General features: G+C 38.3%; 1 protein-coding gene across 1 annotated transcript in view; it reads left to right on the top strand.

Annotated features, from left to right (window-relative positions):
* The first annotated feature begins 15,622 nt into the window (after window positions 1–15,622).
* EYS (EGF-like photoreceptor maintenance factor) overlaps window positions 15,623–26,618 on the top strand; it is a 923,675-nt gene continuing 912,679 nt past the window's right edge. Inside the window, exon 1 of the mRNA XM_087776394.1 lies at window positions 15,623–15,795. Within this exon, the coding sequence (XP_087632520.1) occupies window positions 15,623–15,795 (173 nt within the window). The remainder of the gene's footprint in view (window positions 15,796–26,618) is intronic.

Here is a 26,618-nt window from a genome sequence, read left to right on the forward strand (position 1 = left end):
TTTATTTCAGTGAGTACTCAATTATCTTCCACTTTCAAAAGAAAAAAGTTCTACCCTAAAATAAGTATTTATATGTAAGGTAAAAACAGGAGACAGTTGTGAAAACACTTGGTTTTCTTTGACATTTGTGATGGGTTGGCCTTGGCTAACATCCAAGCACCCACACAGCTAATGAGGGGGAAACCTTGATGGGATAGAGGAAAAAATAGAAGGAAAAGGAATGAGGAAATTCACAGGTTGAAATAAAGACAGAAAAATCACTCACCACTTACTGTCACAGGCAAAACAGACTTGGGGAATTTAACTTAATTTATTGCCAATTAACATAACCTAAACATTTAATTACTGCCCGAAGTATAGGGAAACAAAGAAGATGAACATCTAAACACTTAGGAAAGTACCTTTCCTTTCCTTTGCCAGACTTAACTTCACTCCAGACACTTCTCCTCCCCACCTCCTGGTGACAACTTCCCTTATTATTGCCACAGGTTACATGCAGTCCCTTTGGTGAGGGTGGCACAGGAGCAGGATCAGGGCATAACAGTTTCTGTCTGCTGCTTTTTCCTTCTCACTTCTCTCTTCTGCTCCAGGATAGGTACTCCATGGGCTGCAGTCCTTTCAGGGTGTCCCTGTGCCAGCATAAGCTTGTCCATGGCCCTCAGTCACTTCAGGGGTGTTACCAGCTCTGCCATGGAGCACCTTATACTACCCTGACTTTGTTCCCTTTGTTCTTCCCCTGTGCCTTTGTTCCATTTTTCCCTCCTTCTCAATGTTTTCTTATCTTTCTTAAATGTTCTTTCACTGAGGAGCCACCAGCTTGGCAGATGCTCAGCTATGTCCTATGGTGAGTCTGTTGTGAAGGCAACTGGAACAGGCTGTGTCCAGCATGGGGGAAGCCTCGACATCCTTCCACAGAAGACACCCCTGCAGTCCCCCTCCTCTGCCCCTGCTACCAAAACCTTGCCATTTATGACAATTACCACTTACATTGATTTTTTTTGTCGGACATTGTTGGTAGTCTAACCCAGTATCTTGTATGAAAAAATCACAATTTTTATCATGACTGGCTTGTTCTTAATGATAGTTTATTTCAGCCAAGTTAGAAAGAGTGATGTGACTGCTGGGTGTCTGTCTTTAGATCAATCAAATAAAACAAGCAGCTGAGTATGATTTGATTCAGACATATTTATGTAAGACACAAGGGTTTTTTTACTGTACTTTCAGTGACTGAGAGGCAGCTAATAGGAGATAACTAGCCCTCTGCAAATCAGATGCTTAACTTATTTCTGAAGACAGAAATACAGAGCTTAATAGACTAAAACAGGAAAATAAGAGATTTTGTTATAAATGGATTCATTACTGCATCCCTTTAAACTGTGCACCCTCCAGCAAGGTACTGTAAAAACATGAGGAAGCAGATGCTACCTCAGGAAGCTTCAGCAGGTGCTCTTGGAATGGGATCCATGAACTACCTAAAATCTGTTATGTACCATTACGTGATAATGACTTCTTATTCTTACCTTTGGCTAGAATTAAGTACAGGCAAATTAAGATAACAAGATTATAAAATATTTAAGACATAAGCTATTCTGATGGTGCTGCAGTGGTATGTCAACAAAGATAGGAGGTCCAGTCAAATAGTTCTATGAGAAAATGCCTTTTAAAATTAAAATTGTATATTAAAAAAAGAGAATCCCGAAATGACAGTATGTGCCAAGTCTGTACATATGAGCCTTACCTGTCAAATAATTTATAAGATAATATGAGCATGTGAAAATGAATTTTCAGGCCTTGGTACTTAGATCCAAACACTAAACCAAAACTGTTTCAAGCTCACAAAAATAACTAACTAAAATTTTCATGCCATTATTCAAAGCAGAGTCTCTGATTGTAGGTTTATTTTCAAATGCATAATATATCTTTAAATTGTGCCAAATGCTCATCAAACAGCATGCATTCTTCTAAATTGTGTGGTTTTCTTTATCAAGCTTATAAGGAAAATAAAATTAGTATAGAAAAATATTAGTAAATCAGATAAACAATATTACTATTAATAAAATAACACTATTTCCTATTCCATTCCAGTTCAAGTACGTAAAAGCTGTTAAAAAAGAAAACTATACTTATTCCTCATACTTTTTTCCCAATATTTATTTAATTAGATAATTATTCATAACAGTATTATTTATAAAAAACATGTATAAAAACTTTTAGATCCTGTCAGTTTATTTACTTTTGTTTCATACGGAAGTTTACTCTTGCTCAGCGATGGGTAAAGAGTTCCCATCTTCAGTTCTAAGATTTCCACCCTTGACTGCCAGTTTGTCAGTTCCTCACAGAATCATCCCGTGCCTTCACTCACACGCCTCCTTATGCATTGCATCTGATCCCGTGGCTTGTATGCAAGGCCTCTTCTCTGGTCATATTTCAGTCCCTCTAAGGACCCATTTCTTTGATTCTGTAAGCATGTAGGCATTCAATCTAGTAAGCTTATATTTCTTTTTAATCCCATTCTTTTTTTCTGTAATTTTTCCCTTAATTTCTTCTTCTCTGTCCTTACAGTGTAAATGCCTTCATGACAGGGACCATCTTACAAGTGCAAAGATGTCTTGCACACTGAGAGTGCAGCTATAAGAAATGTTATTGATATTGTTGTGGTTTAACCCCAGCCAGCAACTAAGCACCACACAGCCGCTCCCTCACTCCCCCCACCCCAGTGGGATGGGGGAGAGAATTGGAAGGGTGGAAGTCAGAAAACTCGTGGATTGAGATAAGAACAGTTTAATAATTGAAGTAAAATGAAATAGAATAGTAGTAATAGTAGTAGTAGTAGTAGTAGTAGTGTAATAATAATAATAATAATACAATAGTAACATACAAAGCAAGTGATACACTATACAATTGGCTCACCACCCACCAACCGATGCCCAGCATGTCCCTGCACAGTGATCACTGCTCCCCAGCCAACTCTCCCCATTTTATATACTGAGCATGATGTCATAGGGTATGGAACAGCCCTTTGGCCAGTCTGGGTCAGCTGTCCTCGCTGTGCCCCCTCCCAGCTTCTTGTGCACCGGGCAGAGCATGCGAAGCTAAAAAGTCCTTGACTAGTGTAAGCACTACTTAGCAACAACTAAAACATCAGCATGTTATCAACATTATTCTCAGCCTAAATCCAAAACACAGCACTATACCAGATACTAGGAAGAAAAATCAACGCTATCCCAGCTGAAACCAGGACAGATATGTAATAGAATACATGTATGAATAGAATATGCAACATTTCGAGGATGCTACAACTTCTCATTTTGGAGCAAATTATGATTACATTAGGTAGCCTGGCATCCTGCAAAAGTGAGAAATTTAGAAATAGGTAAAGAGTAGAAGTATTTTCTGGACAAGATATAACTTAACTGAAAGACATCCAATGCTAGCCAGGCGCTCCAGCTCAGCCTAATAGGAAAAGAAAGGGGGATTTGACTAGACAAGCAGGAAATCAATACCTATGGATTCTAGACAACATGGGAAAAAAAGGTACCGCATCTCTCAGGCTCCTTTGAACTTCTTTGTATGTTAAGCAGGTGTTGGATAGGATTGTTACTTTCCACGCTGCTTGGACTAAATGAGACATTTTCCTGTCCATGCATGAACTTAAAGAACTCTTCTTTGGCAGATAATCTCTTCAGCATCTGCATGCAGCTACCTTGCTCCTTATCTCGGTGTTATTTTGTCAAGTAAACTCTCGAGCACATCCTAGGGGTTTGGCTTTGGTTTTGCAGTAGTTTGCCAATTAAAGTCCCCAAGGCAACCATGCAGGAGGTGATGGTTATAGTTGCTTTGCTATGATTCTTCTGATGTAGGTATTTTCTTTCATGGCTGAGCCACAACTTTGAGAAGACATCCTAGGAGAGACAGGAATGTAGGCCTCTACAGGGTGTGAGGTGGCGGAGGCTTCTCTGTGAAGGGCTGCATTTTGTTTTACAGGAATGATGCTTATATGCATTTGAAGCATGATATCTCTGCTATAAATGGAAAAGACTTTGTAGTGCTGCCATCTATTAATTGTTTGATAACAAAGAATTTTTTCAGTACTTTTTAATTTGATTATTAATATCTTAAATAATTGGTGACAAAGCAATCCCTGAAATTGCTGACAATACATTCCTGTTTGAAATTTGCACTGCCATTGATGAAATCAAGATTTTTTTTTTTTTACTTTTCATACACATTTAATTAGTGTGGGGTTTTTTTGTTCTCCTTGCAAGCCTCGTTCGTCTTTGCATGTTAAACAGGAATTATATTAAAACATTCAGACTATGTGGATCTTAGATTATGGTAACACTATCTGCATCAGAACTAGATACTGGCTTTCATTTCCCAAGCTGAATATAGCTTGCTGAAGTTAAAACTTGTAACTCTATGGATTAAATGCAACAAATTATATGCATGCTTTGTAATGGACTTAATCCAGTGAAGATTTCTATGTCTTTTAGGGTTTTTTTTAGGGTGGTGGTGGTATGCAGTAAAGCTGCAGAACAATTTGCTTTGTAGTTGTCAGATCTTGCACTCCTATTTTCAACATTAGACTTTCATCAGCTGCGTAGTTACAGAAGTCAGGAAGCTTGTGACTGAAGAATAATAAAATATTTGTTGAAGAGCCACTTTATTCAGTTTAACTCCATAAACACAGACTACAGATTAACAGAGTTCTTTTAGATCTGAATTAACTGTAAGTAATCAAAAGGGTGTAAGAATTTGGTGAAGTACCCTCAGGTGATTTCAGAATGAAGGTCTTCCCTGTTTTTTAAGTTCATTCTCTTCTAACTAGCATATATACACCTCTCAGTTGCATTATTAAAAAGCAGAGATTATTTTAGACAAAAGCACTTTCCAAAAGAGTTTTGGAAGTGATGTTGCCAAATAATAAGTGAATCATTTGATTTCAGTTTTGGGATACTGCATTCAGTGTTGTCAGGTTACAATATTTGTGGCTAACTGTCCTTTTATAACAAATGAAACAATTTTAAACTCTTGTTAAGCAAGTGCAATAGCTTTATCCTTTTCAGGTATATCACACAAAATTTGTAGATAAAGGATAATTGAGATGAAAAGCTCTATAACAAATATAAAACTGAAATAATTGTGGATCAGGGTGCTGGCTCTTACCAATGGTAGTGTTTTTAACACTTCCCAGATTTCTTATTCTCTGAAAATCCAAAGAACATCAGGTTCATTAGATTTTTATTTTTCATCCAGTGATGTTACTCCTGTACTTATGCTGTTTCCTGCATGACACAGATGATGCTCTAAACTGACAAAAATGTTGGGTATTGTATGTTACGGTTTACCTGGGCTGTTACTTTTAACAATGCACCTGGTTGTGCAACTGACACTACATAGATTATGCTTCTGGAGCACATTATTTTTATTTTTAAAAATGAGAATTTGATGCCTAACAGGATTCTGATAAAAAGCTATTTTGAATTCCTGTTAAAATTTGTGAAATTTTTGGACAGTCACAAAAGTCTTTACAATGAGTCTGAATTACCAGAGAACTCAGCACTTTTCCTGAAATCACAGTATTTTGAAATCTGTGTTCTATTAACAGAAATAATTAACCTCCTGCAATGATTATTTGCTTGGATGGGAAAGGATGAGATATGTATAATTTTTTAGACTAGAAAATTTAAAACCTACATCTTGGGGTTTTTTTGGCTTTTTTACATTTAAGTAATAGATTTTTCCATTTATAATAAAGCAACATATAGTAAAACTTCTGATAATTAGTTTAATTTACTTTCCTTTTGCTATGTCTTATCACAATTGCTTCTGCAAATATGTATCATTACCTCTCAGCCACTAGGAAATTGTCTCAGGAGAGTTAACAGCTTTTTTCAAGTTCATTAACTGTTCTCATGATCATCACCTGAAATGCTTGAATGATCAAATCTCATTTTCCTAAAGCCTATAACTCACCTCTGTAAACTCATTTTTTACAGGGATCTTCTGTATGTATGAGGCATCATTAGCACTCCTTCACACATTCATGTGAAAGTGACTTCTACCGTAAAGATTATGCTTTCTTCCACAGGAGAAGTTCACTCAGTTAAAGGCTGGAATAGACAGTTTTGAAACAGAGCATAAACCTTTCTCTCTCTCTCTCTCTCTCTCTCTCTCTCTTTCCAGTTATGTGCTCTGGACTTAAGTGATACTGAGATGATGACAGACATACACTGGTGGTACTAGATTTGTAAATGGGAGACCTGACCAGTAAACACACAGTCCTAAATACTGCACATGACAAAATGTATTAGGCTGAGCAAGATTTTTCTTTAAAATACATTTTTTCTTCCTATTAGTTTTCTATGTATTCAACATTTAACTTCACAGGTTTCTCCCACACATACCAAAATGTCCAATGTTGCAAATCTCCATGTTTACTTTGAGAGAGTTTCATTCACATAGGGTTCATTTGCTGCCCTCTTTAGCAAATATAGGAAAACCTAGCACATGACTGATATATTTCTGCAGAAAGTTACTAGGCATACACCAAGTTCTTAACTCTTGGCATTTCATTTTAAGCTCAAGTACAGGAAGGACAGAGATTCTAAATGGTAGCAAATGCTTCTAAGTAGCTATTGTGATTTGCTTATGCAATCTCTGCTCCATGCTACAAGGAAATAAATAAGAATTTTAAAATAGGTCATAAGTTTATGTTTGACTATTTCAGTCATAAAGGCAATCTGTGAGTTAGAGGATAATATCCTGGCCTGTTCTGTAAGAACGATTACTGTCAATTAACTGAACAGATGTTAAGCCTAACTACTTTATGAGGAATTATTACCATTTTTAAGTATTTTAGTCTGATGGCTAGCTAGCAGCACATTTGTATATAGTTGCTTTTTTAAATGTTCCATTGATTGCCAATTACAATTCTAAAATTATTTATGCATTTGTTAGAGAGAAACAGAAATTTCTGCCTTTTTTTTCCTAGTAACACTGAAGAGTATGTTGCTTATATTACTTATAAAAGATATTCTTTTTGGAAAAAAAACATAGAATTTTAATAATAGGAAAAATCAAGATTATATACTTTTGTATTGTCAAAATGTGAACTGCCACAAACATAACCCAGTTCTATACCGTTAGGAATCAAGTTAAATCTTCTGTCTGGTATGACAATGTAGTATTACATCTGTTCAATAAGCTCAAATGAAAAGGTTACAGGGTTATTTGAGTGCATTAAATATTCAGTCTGAAATAATTAGCATCAGTTTAAGATTATTTCCAAATGCAACATATGCCTACATATAATACTACAACAAAGATTTATTTTAGAGAAGCTGTGTAGCTTAGCTGATGTACTCCAAAGATACCAAGCTCTATATCACATCTTGGAATGACAGTTTAAAGAAAAATTGACACACAGTTGAATATAAGAGGAAAGTATGACTTGTACCCAATTAATGACTTTGTAATTTATAGATATGTGTGGATTTGCCTGTGGAAAACTTACAGTAGGTAAATAGGTTTCAAAACTCAGGCCAGTGTTTGAAAGTGCCATACTGGGGCTGCTCTTATGCAGTCTTATTTATCTGTTTACTCATTCAGATTACATAAGATGAGCAAGTAAAACTATCAAGTAAAGAAAAAAAGTAAGTTTCAAAAATTTGTTATAGCCCTTCAGGAGACTTTTCAAAAGTATGTGTTTATTGGTTAAATGGAGGAAAGGGAAAAAAGTAAAACAACAGGGAGAGGAAGAATGCAATATTTACTAGAGAAATCAGGAAGATATTTATGATATAGGAGATTTAGGAGATTCAGGCTCTATTTACTATACTAGTAAATCAAATTATTCCAGGGGACTGTTTTTTTGGTTTGGTTTTTTGTTTGGGTTTTTATTGGTCATTTGTATATTAAATTACGTTAAATCTGTTTTGAAGTAAGGATGGATAATTTACTTCTGGAACAGATGGATGTTTTCTAATGTACAGAGGCAAAGTGCCAAGGCAAAGTACAGTAAACTCTGGCAAAAGTGAAATGGGAAGCCATATGAATTGTTTCTATACTCAAATAGTATGCGAAGGGGGAAGAGGATAAAACCAGGCTTGTTAAGGATGAGCCTAGGGGTAGCATGCCTGTGTTGGAGAAGAGATCTATAGCCCAACTGAAGTGCATTTACACCAATGCACGCAGCATGGGAAATAAGCAGGAGGAGCTGGAAGCCATTGCGCAGCAGGAAAACTATGATGTGGTTGCCATCACAGAAACATGGTGGAATGACTCACACAACTGGAGTGCTGCAATGGATGGCTACAAGCTCTTCAGAAGGGATAGGCAAGGAAGGAGAGGTGGTGGGGTAGCCTTGTACATTAGAGAGTGTTTTGACTGTCTAGAACTCAGTGACAGTAATGATAAGGTTGAGTGCTTACGAATAAAGATCGGGGGAAGGCTAATAAGGCAGATATCCTGGTGGGAGTCTATTATAGACCACCCAACCAGGATGAGGAAACAGATGAAGTATTGTACAAGCGGTTGGCTGAAGTCTCACAATCTCTAGCCCTTGTTCTCGTGGGGGACTTCAACTTACCAGATATCTGCTGGAAATACAACACAGCAGACAGAAAGCAGTCTTGGAGGTTCCTGGAGTGTGTGGAAGATGATAACTTCATGATGTAGCTAGTAAGTGAGCCAACCAGGGGAGGTGCCCCGCTGAACCTGCTGTTTATGAACAGAGAAGGTCTGGTGGGTGATGTGGTGGTTGGAGGCTGTCCTGGGCTCAGTGACCATGAAATGATAGAGTTTTCAATTCTTGGAGAAGTAAGGAAGGGGGTCAGCAAAACCGCTACCCTGAACTTCAGAAGGGAAGACTTTGGATTGTTTAGGAGTCTGGTAAACAGAGTCCCTTGGGAGGCAGTCCTGAAGGGCAAAGGAGTCCAGGAAGGCTGGATGTTATTCAAGGAGGAAATCTCAAAGGCACAGGAGCAGGCCGTCCCCATGTGCCATAAGTCGAGCAGGCAGGGGAGAAGACCAGCCTGGCTGAACAGAGAGCTTCCGCTGGAACTCAAGGAAAAAAAGTGCCATCTTTGGAAGAAGGGGCAGGCAACTCAGGAAGACTACAAGGATGTTGTGAGGTTATGCAGGGGAAAAAATAGAAAGGCAAAGGCCCGGATAGAACTTAAACTGGCCACCGCCGTTAAAGATAACAAAAAATGTTTTAACAAATATATCAGTGACAAAAGAAGGGCCAGGGAGAATCTCCCTCCTTTGTTGGATGCGGAGGGAAACTTTGCCACGAAGGATGAGGAGAAGGCTGAGGTACTTAATGCCTTCTTTGCCTCAGTCTTTAATAGTCAGACTGGTCATCCTCAGGGTTTTCAGGCCCCTGAGCTGGGAGATTGAGACAGGATGCAGAATGAAGCCCCAGTTGTCGAAGAGGTGGCAGTCACTGACCTGCTCCTCCACCTGGATGTGCACAAGTCCATGAGGCCAGATGGGATGCACCTGAGGATACTGAGGGAGCTGGTAGAGGAGCTTGCCAAGCCACTTCCAATCATTTATCAGCTGTCCTCATCAACCGGGGAGGGCCCAGCTGACTGGAAGTTAGCAAATGTGATGCCCCTCTACAAGAAGGGTCGGAAGGAGGATCCGGGGAACTACAGGCCTCTCAGCCTGACCTCGGTGCTGGGAAAGGTCATGGAGCAGATCATCTTGAGTGCCATTACATGGCACGTGTGGAACAATCAGGGGATCAGGCTCAGCCAGCATGGGTTTATGAAAGGCAGGTCCTGCTTGGCTAACCTGATCTCCTTCTATGACAAGGTGACCTGCTTAGTGGATGAGGGGAAGGCTGTGGATGTTGTCTACTTGGACTTTAGTAAGGCCTTTGACACTGTCTCCCACAGCATTCTCCTGGAGAAGCTGGCTGCTCATGGCTTGGATAAGTGCACTCTGCGCTGGGTTAAAAACTGGCTGGACGGCCGAGCCCAGAGAGTGGTGGTTAATGGAGTCAAATCCAGTTGGCAGCCGGTCATGAGTGGTGTTCCCCAGGGCTCAGTGTTGGGGCCGGTCCTGTTCAACAACTTCATTGACGATCTGGAGGAGGGGATTGAGTGCACCCTCAATAAGTTTGCAGATGACACCAAGTTGGGTGGAAGTGTCTGCTGGAGGATAGGAAGGCCCTGCAGAGGGACCTGGACAGGCTGGATCAATGGGCCAGGAACAACTGCATGAGATTCAACAAAGCTAAGTGCCAGGTCCTGCAATTGGGTCACAACAACCCCATGCAACGCTACAGGCTTGGGCAAGACTGGCTGGAGAGCTGCCTGGCTGTAAAGGACCTGGGGGTGTTGGTTGACAGCCACCTGAACATGAGGCAGCAGTGTGCTTAAGTGGCCAAGAGGGCCAATGGCATCCTGGCTTGTATCAGGAATAGTGTGGCCAGCAGGACCAGGGAGGTGATAGCTCCCCTGCACTCAGCACTGGTGAGGCTGCACCTCGAGTACTGTGTTCAGTTTTGTTCTTGTCACTACAAGAAGGCCATCGAGGTGCTGGAGCATGTCCAAAGAAGGGCAATGAAGTTGGTGAAGGGTCTAGAGCACAAGTCTTATGAGGAGCGGCTGAGGGAACTGGGGTTGTTTAGCCTGGAGGAGGCTGAGGGGAGACCTTATTGCTCTCTACAACTACCTGAAAGGAGGCTGTAGCGAGGTGGGGGTCGGTCTCTTCTCCCTAGTAACAAGCGATAGAACGAGAAGAAACGGCCTCAAGCTGCACCAGGGGAAGTTTAAGTTGGATATTAGGAAAAACGTCTTCACCGAAAGGGTAGTCATGCATTGGAACAGGCTGCCCAGGGAAGTGGTTGAGTCTCCATCCCTGGAGGTATTTAAAAAACGGGTAGACATGGTGCTCGAGGACATGGTATAGTGATGGACTTGGCAGTGCTAGGTTGACGGTTGGACTCAATGATCTTAAGGGTCTTTTCCAACCTTAATGATTCTATGATTCTAAATATGCAGAAAGCAAAAAATGAATAGGAATTTGTGTCAGATAATAAAACAATTAGAAAAAAATCCAACACAAAAACTTTGGTAAAAATATTAAGTAACACAAAGAAAAATGTGGAAATACAGAACTTCTCCATTAATTCAGCTTTACAGTTGCTGTGTGGAGGTAAGATGATGATTATTACCCAATGACAAATGTGGGAATGCACTAGTAAAAAAGGGATGCATGCAGGGTACTTGCAGAAGTATTTCATGATTTGAAATTAACAAAAAGGGAATTGTTTGGAGGTTTTTTGTCATTTGATTAACAGGCAAAAATAAAATGTATACAATTTTTAAAATATTTGGGCTTTTTTTCAGATACTTTTCTGCTTTCTCCACTTTTAAAGTGACAAGAGGAGAAAGAGGCAAAGAAATGAAAAAAACACCCCACTTTATTTGAAAATGGAAAATAATATGAAATTGTGGAATTTTTTTTTTGAACTTTTTATGAAAGGTTTCCTTTTTAATACAAAAAACTAACACATTATCAAAATTTATTGAAGAATATTCTTCTCCAAGTGTCCTAAAATAATCAAAACAAGTTGTTGTTTGATCAACCCTGCTTATAAATCAGGGAAAAGTATGTTACTAACCATAACGTTTAAAAAAAATTATTGAATTTCCATCTCTTTAAGAGGTGTACTTATTTCCATTTCATTCATGAGACTGTCAGTTTGCTTCTCTAAGTATTCTACACTGCAGTCAACTTATGACAAATAACTTGAGGTAGCTCTGCAGTACATGATCAGGTGGTTTCTCTTGACTCTACTTTCCTGTGTCTATCTGCATAATGTCACTATAAATTTGAAAGAATTGAATTTAATGTACTTTTACTGCTTAAAGGATTATAATAATTTTCTATTTGAACTACAAGTATGAGCGTGGAAAAAGGAACTAGTTAAGAGGATTACTTGTGAGACTGGATTTATACTGAAGAGGCCAATGTCAGGCCAGAGTTTCAGCCTGAATTCTGACAGGTCTTCGTTTCATGGCTTGGAAGTCAAACCTTCAACAGTTTTAAATGTATCCTTTTGTAATGACACAGTATATCCACAAAAAAAAAGTTGAAAGATGCATTCACAAGGCAAAGCCTGGAAACAGAGTAATAGCAAATGTACAACTCAAAAAAAATCCCACACTCAGAAAGGCTATTACTGCTATAAATGGGGAAAATGAGTAAGATATAGTAAGGAAATTAAAAGAGGCTTTCAACTGCTATGTGGTAAGAATATAAAAATCTTTTTAAAAGTAAAATGTACCAATGGAAATGTATAAAGGAATAAAACTGGGGGCGGGGGGAGAAGGGAAGGTCTGAAGTTCTGCAGATAAATGCATTTCTCATGACTTTCTAGAAAAGTCAGTACCTTTTTGACCCTGCTATAAATTTTTTTCGCTAACATTTTTTAACTTGCAGAGCCAGTCTGTGAAGACACATGGGAGTAGGTCTTTTTCTTCTATGTTTGTACAAGCCAATGTGCTAGAATCTTGTTATATGATTGGCTATAGGAATAATATTCATCACAATTAATGAGTAATGATTAATGGTGGTAATGACACAGAGAAGACGTACCAAGTTAGAATAAAATAAAGAAAAAAAATGTAAGAATGAAAAAAACAACACTGTACAATAGTTACATCACAAGTCTTTTGGTGTCCTAAATAAAAATTTTAATTTAGTCATTTTCAAGCATTTTAGTGACCATAACATGCTTTTAATAAGACAGAGCAAAATGAGAAGTCTGCGTTTAAATCATATAGAATGATATGGTTGAGTAGTTCTTCAGGAAAGCCACTGTCAGAGTCCAATACCCTCTGACCAGGTTCTTTTGGATAGTCCACACGTGGAAAGTGTAATGTTTGATATCAAATTTACTTATTTAAAAATAGTTGATGTTACACGGGATTTTTGATTTAGTGGAGTTACACAAAATATGCTGCATAACACAACACAAATATAAGCTAAACTTAGCAAAATATAGCAAAAATTACAATATGCAGTTGAATCATAATACCAGTATGATCCCATAACACATTCACTGTCACAATGCTGGGTATCCCCAGTCACCGCAAAGGAAAACATGGGTTGCAATCAGTTCAAGCCGCTTGCTGTCTTCAAAATTCTTTTGCTAGTTGTCTGGTTTTTATAGTCTCTATTAGGTTTAGCCACGTATTCACACCCCCTATGCAGGTCTGGTTAACTCAGGGAGACATTCATACTTTTAATGAACTCAGGGAGAAACATTTACACCACCAGTTGATCCACTCAGCTGTTGATAGCTTTTCATCTAAAACAAAGGTCACCCTCTGGTCCTTTGTGTTGAGATAAAGTTAGCTTCTTTGCAACAGCTGTGGACAGTCACACCTTACGTTATGCCCTTACCTTCATGGGCACATCACCCTTGCTCATGTCCTCTGAGCCTTCTTCTTTTGTAGGGATTTATTGTTCAGTCACAACCACCCTCATGTGAAAACATTTCCTATGATTAGTATTGTCTGCTTTTTAGATTTTTGAGGGGATGTTAGATATAAAACCTACAATCATGAAGTTTACAGTGTATGACAAAAAATATTATGAACAAATTATCATACCTTTTGCAGGTTTTTTTCCAATTATACATAAATACTAAGAACTGATGTAAATGTTAACATACTATTACTCTTTCTCGAGGCTGTTAAGTAGCTTGCTTATATCCATGGCTGATAATTATCCATGACCTTTCCTAGAGGTTTTCATTTAACATTTGATAACACTGAAACTTGAAAATTTCTGTGTAACTTATTAAGAGTTATATAAGCTATTTATAAACTGGAAAGAGTTGTTTATATCTTTTCTGGGCAAATATTTGCAATCCTGCATTCTCTTAGCATTCTATCCAGACTTCAGAAATCAGGTTTGAGGAACTGAACTTTCTCAGTTTGTGGTCTAGGCTGGCCAGTCATAAGCCACTTCCTACCTGAAAGCTATATAAACAAAAGTTTGACAGACCCACCAGCTTTAGCACAGATCATGATAAAGTTAATATACAAATTCTGGTTCAGAATCTTTTAGAACCTTGCCAGATCTTGCCCAAATCTTGACTGTAATAAAGGTTTTAGTGACAATGGGCGCTGTGGAGTCATAAAGGGTCAATTGTTCAGAGAAAAAATTGTCATAGCTTCAGATAAATGAGTGAAACCATGGCAGCTAAGACATCTCAGGGTTTGTATCCACTGCTTTTGAATATTTTAAATGTCGTAACCCTAGCTGTAAGGAGTTTCATCTTCAAATCTTAACAAGAATGTCATGAAAGCAGCAGCAAGACTAGCTTATGATTTATTAAGTATAGTTGGACAGTTTTTAGAATCTGAAATAAACACCAGGGACTGGCAGATTGCTGCTTTAATAGTTAAGCTTTAAATGTGAGCAGTGTCTGTTAAAATGTCTGTTCACCACTCTACCCTTATTGAAATAATATGAAGCTGCATCAGGAGAAGTTCAGATTGGACATTACAAAAAGGTTCTTCACTAGAACAGGCTCCCCAGGGAAGTGGCCACAGCACCAAGCCTGTTCAGAGTCCAAGGACCATCTGGATGATCCTCTTAGTCATATGGTTTACTTTTAGGTAGTCCTGAGAGGAAGAGGGAGTTTGACTTCATGATCCTTATGGGTCCCTTCCAACTCAAGGTATTCTATGATTCCGTGATTCTAAACCCATGAAGCAAGTGAATTAAAAAAGATCATGGAGATCCAGAGGATCATCATGACAAACCAATCTCCTCTTACCCATTGTTCCAAATGGGATTAAAAATAGATTTTTTCAAAAAATAATTCTTGGTAAAAGCACGGTATGAATTCTGAAATGTTTGAGTCATAGCCATACAGCTAACCTCCCCTTTCTTCACTCCCTTCTCAACTCCTTCAAAGAACTTGATGACTACAGTGGATTAACCTTGGCTGGATACCAGGTGCCCACCAAGCCACTCTATCTTTCCGCCTCCTCAGCTAGACAGGGGAGAGAAAATGTGGTGAAAGTCTCTTGGGTTGAGATAAGGACAAGGAGATCACTCACCATTTACCATCACAGGCAAAACAGACTTGACTCGGGGAAATTAATTTAATTTATTTCCAATCAAAGGTCAGAGTAGGATAATGAGAAATAAAAACAAATCTTAAAACACCTTCCCCCCACCTCTGCCTTCATCCTGGGCTCAACTTCACTCCCGATTTTCTCTACCTCCTCTGCCCGAGCAGCACAGGGGGACAGGGAATGGGGGTTGCAGTCAGTTCCTCACATCTGCCCCTTGTTCCTCATCACACTCTTCCTCTGCTCCAGCGTGGGGTCCCACCCACAGTAGACAGTCCTCCATGAACTTCTCCAATGTGGGCCCTTCCCAAGGGCTGCAGTTCTTCATGAACTCCACCAGCATGGGTTCTTTACATGTGTCCCTTCCACAGGATGCAGTCCTTCAGGAACAGACTGCTGCAGCGTGGGTCCCCCATGGGGTCACAGGTCCTGCCAGAAGACCTGCTCCAGTGTCAGCTCCTCTCCACAGGGTCACAGATCCTGCCAGGAGCCTGCTCCAGCGTGGGCTCTCCATGGGGTCACAGCTCCTTCAGGCCCATCCACCTACTCCAGCACGGGGTCCTCCACGGGCTGCAGGTGGATATCTGCTCAACTGTGGACCTCCGCTGGCTGCAGGGGGACAAACTGCTTCACCATGGTCTTCACCACGGTCTTCACGATGGGCTGCAGGGGAATTTCTGCTCTGGTACCCAGAGTACCTCCTCCCCCTCCTTCTTAACTGACCTTTTTGTCTGTATAGTTTTTTCTCTCACATATTCTCACTCCTCTCTTCCCTCTTCTGTTGTGCAGCAACTTTTTCCCCTTCTTAAATATGTTATCACAGAGGCACTACCACCATCGTTGATTGGCTCAGCTTTGGCCAGTGGCAGGTCCATCTTGGAGCTGACTGGCACTGGCTCTATTGGACATGGGGGAAGCTTCTGTCATCCTCTCACAGAAGCAACCCCTGAAGTCCCCCTGCTACCAAAACCTTGCCATGTAAACCCAAAACTAAAAGAAGTCTCATCTACAGAAAACTCATCCCTGGAATATTGGCTGTTCATTTAAGGAATGCCATATTTATAAATTACTTTTTCCAGTGTAGGCTCAGAGAATATTAACAATGTCAGTGAGGCCTGATTTCATGTGTTTCAGTTTGTGCCCGTTGCCTCTTGTTCTGTCAGTGGGGACTACTGATAAGAGTCTGGCTCCTTCTTCATTCCCTCACATCAGGTATTTAAACAAATAGATAAGATACCCCCTGAGCCTTCTTGCTTTCAGGTTAAACAGCCCCAGGTCTTGCAGCTTCTCCTCATATGAAAGATGCTCCAGTCCCTTAATCATCCTAGTGGCCCTTCTCTGGACTCACTCCAGGATGTCCATACCCTTATTGTACTGGGGACCACAGAACTTGGGGAGCACAGAACTGGACACAGAACTCCAGTTGTCACCTCAGCAGTCCTGAGTATAGTGGAAACTCCATCAGAACACAAGAAAACATTTTTTTTTACTGTGACGGTGGTCAAACACTGGGGCAGGTTGCCTGGGGAGGTTGTGAAGTCCCAATCTGTGGACATATTCAAAACCTGACTGGACACAGTCCTGGGCCCCCAGCTCTAGGTGATCCTGCTTGAGCAGGACAAGATGACCTCCAGAGGCTCCTTCCAACCATTTTGTGATTCTGTGAAAGCCAAATATAGAACTCTAAATTCAAATGACACTTCTATATGTAGAACTGGGTATTCTGTTGCCAAGAATCTACAACTGTAGGTTGACATTAGTATCACATCCTTGACTGCAATACTTCAACTTTGATCTTTGATTTCCTATCTCAGGTATCATTTTATAGCTGGTCTTTTCCACAGGAGCCAAGCCCAGGTGTTACAGAACTTGACTTGCAATGAAATAATTTATCTGTTCTAACATTCCAATCTTCCAGATGATCTAAACTGAACTGTTTTCAGTTTTGGGCCCCTCACTACAAGAAGGCCATCGAGGTGCTGGAGCGTGTCCAGAGGAGGGCAATGAAGTTGGTGAAGGGTCTAGAGCACAAGTCTTATGAGGAGCGGCTGAGGGAACTGGGGTTGTTTAGCCTGGAGAAGAGGAGGCTGAGGGGAGACCTTATTGCTCTGTACAGCTACCTGAAAGGAGGTTGTAGTGAGGTGGGGGTCGGTCTCTTCTCCCTAGTAACAAGCGATAGAACGAGAAGAAACGGCCTCAAGCTGCACCAGGGGAAGTTTAAGTTGGATATTAGGAAAAACTTCTTCACCAAAAGGGTGGTCAAGCATTGGAACAGGCTGCCCAGGGAAGTGGTTGAGTCTCCATCCCTGGAGGTATTTGAAGAACGGATAGATACAGTGCTTGAAGACATGGTATAGTGATGGACTTGGCAGTGCTAGGTTGACGGTTGGACTCGATGATCTTAAGGGTCTTTTCCAACCTTGACGATTCTATGATTCTATGATTCTAAAGCCAATAAAAATTCAGCTATCATTCCATGAAAGAAAATTATCTAAATATTATTAGAAACATAAGTTTACTTCAGAATTTTTCTATCTGTGTTTCTACATGATACAATATACTAGACTATGCAGAGAATGATTAATAAAAATAATATGCAACTTCTAGACTAGGAGTACTGAAATGTCACATTTTGTAGATTTTATAAATGTATCTGTTTGCATTATTTATATAATGCAGAAATACAGATTTATTTTACACAAAATAACTTTCAAAATTAGTGCTTTTTCTAGAAAACAAATTAGAAACATTGTTCAGATGTGCAGATTTTAAGAGCTAGTGATGCTTAGTTCGGATAAAGGACCCTAAGAAGTGAAAACAATTTGTGACAATTGAATTTCACAGATGGAAGTAGCAGTAATACTATTGCAAAATGCAAGATCATGAATTAAATCATACATCAAATAAAAGTAATTGCAAATGTCTCAAATGGATATTGAAATCTCCAAGTATAGCTCATGTATTGCAATGTGTTATAGAAGTTAACAGATAAAATGTTTTAAACAGATACTGCTTTTTGAATAAGGATACTTATGCACAAAACAAGCTGACAAAGTGCTAGAAAACTTACAAGACCCAAAAGTGAGAATAAAATATAATTAGATTATAAATCTCAGTTATGTGAGGTGAATGCCCTGAGATGTTAGTCAATATATCTGAAACTGATTCCTTTTTCATTTAATATTTCTGGGAAAACACATAAAACAACAAAAAAATCCAATGAACAGCTAAATAGTATTTTCTAAAATTAAATGGCTGCATTTTTTATCCACCTATGTACATTCCTTCAGAAAAAAATTGCTATGAATTAAAAATATTTCATAGCTTCTAGAATGTTGATACAACTTTCTGAAAAGCTTTAGAAGACATTTTACCAACAGTAAGTTGAATTAATTTTCAGATATTATTTACATAATAGTTAATATAATATTCAAAATTTACTGTGTGTTAAACATTGTCCTTAAGTCTTCTTAATATTGAAGAATTTTAATGTTAAAAATACCACTGTGACTGATGCTATTTGTCACCCAGGCTAAAAAAATCCAGAATTTAGGTAAAAATTTCCAGTGTCTCCATTTCAAATGTTGCATAACATTTCTAATGGCAAAATAAGAATAATAAAACTCAGAAACCCAGAAACTTTTCTTAGTTCTTAAATTACCAAGTTTTTCTGTTTCAGTTCAGATTAAACATTTACTTTTAATCACTCTTGTCAAGAGGTGGACAATATATCTTCTGGTGTGCTTTTAAAACTTCTTATGTAGTTCTCAGCTTGACCAATTAATTTTATAGGATTCTCTGTTTGTCTCCCTCTACTTGTGATAGATGGTATCAATTTTATTTGTTTGCTTGCATTTTGCTGTGTTTTACATAATATGTTAAAATAAATGTGGCTGGGTAGCAGGGAAGAAAGTTATACATGTTCCCTGTCCTAACTGATGCATATAGATACCTCTATGGAAAGCGTGAAAGATTGTACTTTGTTTGATTGCAGTTCAGTATGAGCTTCTGAAGAAGCTCTTGCAATGCAGGTGGTGAGCAAGAACCTCAGTAAGCAAGGATTGTCAAGCATGAACAGAGCCGGGGAGATCTTGGAAAGAACAGGGAGGAAGCTTCAGAGACTACAGGAAATACAAACAATTTTTTTTTTTTTTTACATTCCTAGAGAGAACAGTGTAGTTTTTACAATCCAAAAGACGTCTGAAAATTGCTGGACCACAGCAAAGGGTATACCATTCAATTGCACAATGAGTGTTAGTAATGTAGTTTACAAAATACTTCTCTTCTTGTCTTGTCAACTCTAAGTTATAAGTATCTCGTTCTAATAATCCTAGCAATCCAAAACAATCTGGCTCCTGAAAAAAATGAAAAGGACATGATTTGGGGTGAGCAGCCATCAATCAGTTTCTAGGTTTAGAAGTTCTGGAGAGACTTCACTATTTTTTTCCTTTATCAGATGTTCTAAGGGTTTTGTTTTGTTGTTTTGTTTTGGTTCTTTGTTTGTTTCTTTTGTTGTGTTGTTTTTTTTTTTTCCCCTGAGTTCTGCTGAGTTTTACCAAAGCCTACTGGGAAAAATGAAGTGCTCTTGGCAGGAAACATTGAACCAGTTTCTGCTTTGCTCTGACAATTATAGTCTGCATGCTTCCTTCAGAGCTGAAAGCTACTCTGGCACATACATCTCTTTCATGAATGATCAGGAGAACAGCAAGAAATATCTCACAGTTGTGTGAAAAATTACTTTTCTGAGATCATGATGAGACTCTGAGTAAAATATATGTGTTTTACTCATCCAATATTTACCATTGGGGCAATGTTGTTTTAAGAAAAGAAAATCAAAGTTCAGATACCAACATAAATTAATTTTGATGCATCAATAACCTTTTTCCTCTGAGCCAGGAAACGTTGCTGCTTTGACTAGTAAAACAAGTATAGTTGAATAAAGTCACCACTTGAATGAAAGCAGCATGAGCTCCAAAACAGATCTTTTCAGGCAATTAAATTCAAGCACAATCTCATCAGAGTTTCTTAAAACTTTCTGTCTTATAGTCTGTTTCTGCAATGGAAACAGGTGACAAGATACCTACTTCCTCACAATTAGAGGGTTTGAATACTGTCCCAGGAACACTAAGACATTTATGTCAGCAAAAGATAACTCATCGTGATCATTATTTGTGATGAGAATCTGGAGAATATTGTTCATACACTTTTTTTTTTTGCTATCCACGGGTTTTTTTCCCACCATCAGCTAAAATCTGCTTTTGAGGTTTATTTGTAGAGTCTTGATTACCAAGTGTAATGTGAGTGTGCATTTCAGCTGAGGTTTTAGGAGAACTGCTAGTTCCTTTCTAACATTATACATGTTAGGTCTTCATACCATTTTGACATCAAGACTGAAATTCGCTTATGCAATCCACATGATACCTTCTTCAAAATTTAGATTAAAATTTTATTCATCTCATCTTGACTAGTGGAAGGTTTGGCTTTGAAAACTACCTTATTTTTTCTATGCTGTATGTGAAAAAAATTTTCCCTGTGCACCTGCTGCAGCTTAACTCAGATAAATAGAACTGAGGTTATTGACAGTGACTTATAAAGGCTTGGCTGATATTCAGAGTGTTAATAGTGACTTCTGAAGACCTCAGAGGATTTAATTATCTGCCTATTTAGTAGGATTTTTCAAAATAGATACAGTGAGAATTGTGAGGTTTCTGATTTTTCATTCTTATCCCTGAAATGTAGAGGCCCAATATTCTTTATTCTGTGAATTTATACAAGAATTATGATGGAGGCAACTAAAACCACAGAAAATGGTACACAACCATGATAGGGAGCATTACTTACCGTTTTTTTTTTAATTCTTTCAAGAATGCAGCTAACAAATTGGATAAAAAGCCTAAACTAAATTTCTCATCATCAGAAACAAGCCCTTCAAATTGGTCTAGATGAGAATGTAGTTGGAGGAGCAGTGGGAAGGTGGTTTAATTCTTGTTGTCCTTGTAAAGCAGCAATTTGCAAAATCTTAGCAAAGATAAACCAGTTATTCAGTTTCTCTTGTTACCTGCACTGGTATCAAATATATTAAATCTGAACATTTTAAGTGGAATGACTTTGTTAATTCTATCATTAAACAGAAGCTTCTGTCACCTCTGTTAGGAATTTTCAAGAAAGTCCTTTTAGGAATATACATTATAAACATTATTACTTCTAGTAGGTATGCATTCCCTGTGTGTATGTGCTTCCCTCCCAGTGAAGTGGTTGAGTCCCCAGCCCTGGAGGCATTTAAAAGATGTGTAGATGGGGCACTTAGAGACATGGTTTAGTGGTGGACTTGGCAGTGTTAGGTTTATGGTTGGACTCGGTGATCTTAAAGGTCTTTTCCAACCTGAATGATTCTATGATTCTATTTACACATTGTGTTAAGAATGAGATTTCATCACTATGTTAACCTAAATATTTATCTGTGGTTACATATTGTGTGTGCTGTGTTGTTACATATTGTGTTGGCAGCTATGGAATATTTACAAGGAAAATGTAGTTACTGAATCTGAATTCATAATGTCTAGGATTAAGTAAAACTCAACACTATTGAACTGATAATTATCATTCAGACCCTTTAGTATTGTGAGTCATACAATTTAATTTATTGTCATTATTCACAGGTCCAATTATTTTGCTTTTGTATATATTTCAAACTACTAGTAAAACAGCAGTCATATATTCTGGGCAATTATTTTTTCAGGTAGACATAGACATTGTCTTTTGTCTTGTGCTTCCCAACTCCCTGCAATAGTATAATCATATCCTGAAGGCATTTTTCTAGTAACTGAAATTTCCAGAGCCTGCTGTCTAGTCCTGAGGCTTAATGGGATTGTCTGACCTACCCAAACTATCACTTTTTCTTAGCCTCCAGAACATGCGTCTGCTCTCTGACTGCCTATTGGGAATGATTCTTGGCCTGATGTCTCTCACGGATTGTGCTTGAGAATGGACTGTAAAAGTACTAGTTGGTAACGGTCATAATCATTCCAAGAACCAGTGTGACAGTATAACAGTATAGAAGATGAATGTCTTTTTCCCACTTCCAGAATTGATAAAATAAACTGATACTTGATTATTACTATAGGCAGAGCTATTGTATCTTGTATTTTTTACTTCCTATCATATTACTATGTTTTAATACTTATTTAGCTCCTAAACAATACTGTTTGGTTCTCAGGTATTGCTAATAATTCCAGTCTTTTTTTTTTTTTTTTTTTTTTAACCATTTAGTAGAATAAGAGTCTACTTTATCATGGAAAAAGTGCATTTTAGCATTTTAAAAAAAAAAAAAGAAAGAAAAAAATTACAAACAAAAGACAAAAGTGAAACTATAGTCCTATGATCCTTTCTGAATACTTTGATACAAATTCAAAAGAGAACTGAGATTTTCTGTAACACCTGGCTTGCTTCTATGCTGATTCATTTTTCAGTTAAGTAGGACCATCTAGGAATCTCCAAAAATCTTCTTTCTTTCTCTCCTCGACTACAGTTACAATAGACTGCAATGGTCAAGCAATCCTTGACTAGTATGGTTCCTTAAGAATGAACAAATCAGGCTAATACTTTTTCTAACACAGTGCTGAGACCAATTCACTGGGCCTAAATTAGCTGGAGTTGGCAAAAATTAATTTTCTTTTCAAGATTTATGCTCATTTTCAGGCAGACTAGTCTACATGATGGACTTAATTCCTTTGCTGTAATTAGGGAACAATTCTGTTGAATATAACAGTTTAACTTCTTGAATAGTTTAGGAATTTTTTTCTATTTTAGTTCACATTTAGTTCACAAATATGTCTACATTTTCACTCAGTGTGGACCAATAAGAGAGGATTTTTAAAGTGAAGCAGTATCATTGCTTAACCCCAGCCATCAACTAAGCACCACACAGCCACCTGCTCACTCCCTACCAGTGGGAGGGGAGAAAGAATCAGAAGAGTAAAAATGAGAAAACTCATGGGTTGAGATAAAGACAGTTTAATAGGTAAAGCAAAAGCCACGCATGCAAGCAAGCAAAACAAGGAATTCATTCACTGCTTCCTATTGGCAGGCAGGTGTTCAACCATCTCCAGGAAAGCAGGGCTCCATCACGTGTTATGGTTACTTGGGAAGATAAACACTGTAGCTCTGAATGTCCACACACACACACTTCCTTCTTCCCCCAGCTTTATATGCTGAGCATGACGTCATATGATATGGGATATAAGGTTGTATGACACTCTTGTCTCAAGGGATCCTGTCCGTGACACCAATTAAATGTCCCGATCCAATGTCGGGGGAGGTTTCGATACGATCCCAAGGACGCGATTAAGACGCTGGAATCGGTCAGATGTCATACAACCCTTTACTTTTATTTGAGGGGAGAAGAGAACGGAGGGAGGAGAGGAAAAGAATAGGGGAGAGAGAGAGAAAGAGAAGAAGGAGTTTATCACCACCACTTCGAGTCCGATGATCTTCCGCTGGGTCTTCGGTGGCCTCAGGCTTCGTCAGGGACCGAAGGGGAGGGGGAAGGCTTGAGGGTGCAGGAACAGAAGGAGTGGTCTCGCGCGCCGCCGCCGCGCCGAGGGGCACGTGTGCTCCTTATATAGGGGCTCACGCATGCGCGGATCACAAATGCGTACGTGCGGTTCGCTACGGATGTGCTGTCTCTGCCTCTGGTCTTTTCGTGCCTTTTTGTCCCCGCCTCGGCTCTTTTCGCGCCTTTAGTCTGTGCGCAGGCGCACGAGGTTGTTTTTCTTAAAGCTGTGGAGAAGGTGGTCTTTTCGAAGCGCGATGCTGGATGGCGCTATAGCGGTAAAGTCGAGACAAAAACCACAGTTTTCTGTCGGTCCCTTACACACACACTTCCTTCTTCCCCCAGCTTTATATGCTGAGCATGACGTCATATGATATGGGATATCCCTTTGGTCAGTTGGGGTCAGCTGTCCCAGCTGTGTCCCCTCCCAGCTTCTTGTGCACTCTCAGTCTACTCGCTGGCAAGGGAGAATGAGAAGCAGAAAAGGCCTTGACTTTGTGTAAGCACTGGTCAGCAGCAATTAAAACATCCTTGTATTACCAACACTGTCTTGGTCATTAATCTGAAACATAGCCCCATACTAGCTACTATGAAGAAAATTAACTCTATCCCAGCCGAAACCAGCACAAGCAGTGAAGCTCCCTGATACCACTACCTGATATCCGTTCTTATCTTCTGCCAGGGGTGTTACTGCAGACTAGCCCTACACACATAGATCAACCATCCGTTAGTGGCTGGAGTGTACTAGGTACATTCTTGAAGTTTTTATTTCAGGTTTGTTTCACCTGAAGGTTCACTTATTCTGAGATTGCTTCATTATGTGAGCTAAAGCATGCTAGAGAGGGGATGACTTGGAGTTGGCTTCAGAAGGATATCTCTGATCTTAATGAAACTGTTACTGTAAATGCACCTATAAAATACCTGCTATAGGAACTAAAAAAAAAAAAAAATCAAAGAAATGCAAACAAAGTGATAATAAATTTAAAACTGATTTGTGGATCTGTGTGTCTAGTGCAATAAAGATCGATTTGCTCTGCACCAGAGACTTATGTCCTTAATATGGTTCCAGATTTTGAATACTGAAAGTGTAAAAGATATAGAAGAATGAGATTCTTAAGAATACACTTACATAGTAGTTAATGTACCTGTAGTTAATGATCTTAATTTATTATGAGTTGTCTTAGTGACTACTTTCTAAATTTAGAAATATGCCACTTTCCCTAGTAGAAAAGTACTGAAAAAAACTAAAATCAAGATCAAAAGACAAAATTGTTTGTGAAATCTCTGTAATTATTTTTTTTTATTTTTAAGAAACTGTATGCTATCTGAAATTGATCTTTTCTAAGTCTAGCAATTTTAATAACTACTCTGTGTTTGGAATATATTCATGAAAGTTTTAGGTTTTTAAAGTTTTAAAGTTGCAATCAACTATTCAACTGCATCCAGATTTTTCGGTCAGATTTAAACTACCGCTCAATGAAAAAGGTATTGAAAATATTTATTGATAATAGTACATTTGTTTGACTTTGAATATGAGTTCATTGTAATATATAAAACAAAAAGCTAAAAGTACACTGAGAGTCAGATTTAGTATAAAATCAGGCATTACTGGGCACATATAAATAGTTTTACATATAGTATATTTCATGGTATAGTAATCTATTAAACTGAGAAATGCTAACATTCAAGGCCTAACTGTACTCATGGTACAGTGCTCATTACTGCATGATGTGTTAACCTTTCCTTTTTTTTTTGATGGTGTTATCTATCATTCACAGAGGTGTCAATTCAAATTCAATGAAACTAGTGTAAATATTCCAGTCAGCTGAGTGTTAGGTACTTCACATGTTTTGTGATTTGCTGTATTATAAAATGGGCTGATATCACCATATGTAATTTAATAACATTAGCAGTGCTTTTATCTCAAACTGTTTCATTGTTCAGCCTTTTACAGAAAAAGAGTACTGTTTTCCTAAGAAAATTCAAGTAACTTTTCTAAAAAGTAAAATTAACATATAATATTCAATTATTTTTTATAATTAAATTCTTCAAAAAAGGGAAAGGAATGAAGAATTATTGGCTGATCTTCTCACCTCTCTGATGAGGATTTATAGATTCAATTCTAATATTTGTATTTTTTGATATGTGAAAACAGTAATGAAGAAAAAAAATCTCTGAAGAAAAAAAATCTCTAAAGAAAAAAAATCTCTAAACTCTGTGTCTTATGAGATTTTAAAGCAGTAACACCTCATTCATGAATCACAATGTATTAAGTACAGCAAACAATGTTTTAGAACAGTTGAGTATTCAACATGAAAGAAGTAAAAAGGAACACAGAAGGCAAATATATGTGCCTTCCTAAGTATTGTTTGATAAAACAAATTGTTTTTGCGCTGAACAATAAAATCAGCAACACAAGCGATACTATCTGGACAACAGTGGAAATATATTATCACAGGAACTGCAGAGAACCAGAAACCTCAAGGCAAATCCAGCAGTGGTCAGTGGCAGAACACAAATATTGGTGGCTTTGGTTCCCAATCTACATATTAATTCTGTATATAATAAGTAAATAAAGCTAAGCTTTTCTTTTGCCTTTAGAATCCTCCTCAGTTTTACATTGCCCATCATACTTTTCATGCATTCTCCTAGAAAATCCTATTTCCATTTTTAAAAAGTTTGCCTGTGCTTTACTGGCATGACTAAATGTTTTCAAAGTCTGAACACCAAAAGCAAAGGTAGCATGATGATGGGCAAGAGAAATGTGTATCCTGTTCTAACTCAACCTGTTTTTGTTTCATTCTTCATACACCACTAATAAAGGAACCTGTTTGAAGGAATGTAACTGAAGTAAACACTCCATACCTGTTTCAGTGAATGTCAGTGCTCTTTATCATCATCACTGGTGATCATTTTCAGGACTTTGTTCTGTGAATGTGCTATAACTATTAAAGGTC

Source organism: Nipponia nippon, unplaced genomic scaffold (genome assembly GCF_047370975.1).
Source record: "Nipponia nippon isolate SJK-2023a ecotype South Korea unplaced genomic scaffold, ASM4737097v1 scaffold_4, whole genome shotgun sequence".
Classification (NCBI taxonomy): domain Eukaryota; kingdom Metazoa; phylum Chordata; class Aves; order Pelecaniformes; family Threskiornithidae; genus Nipponia; species Nipponia nippon.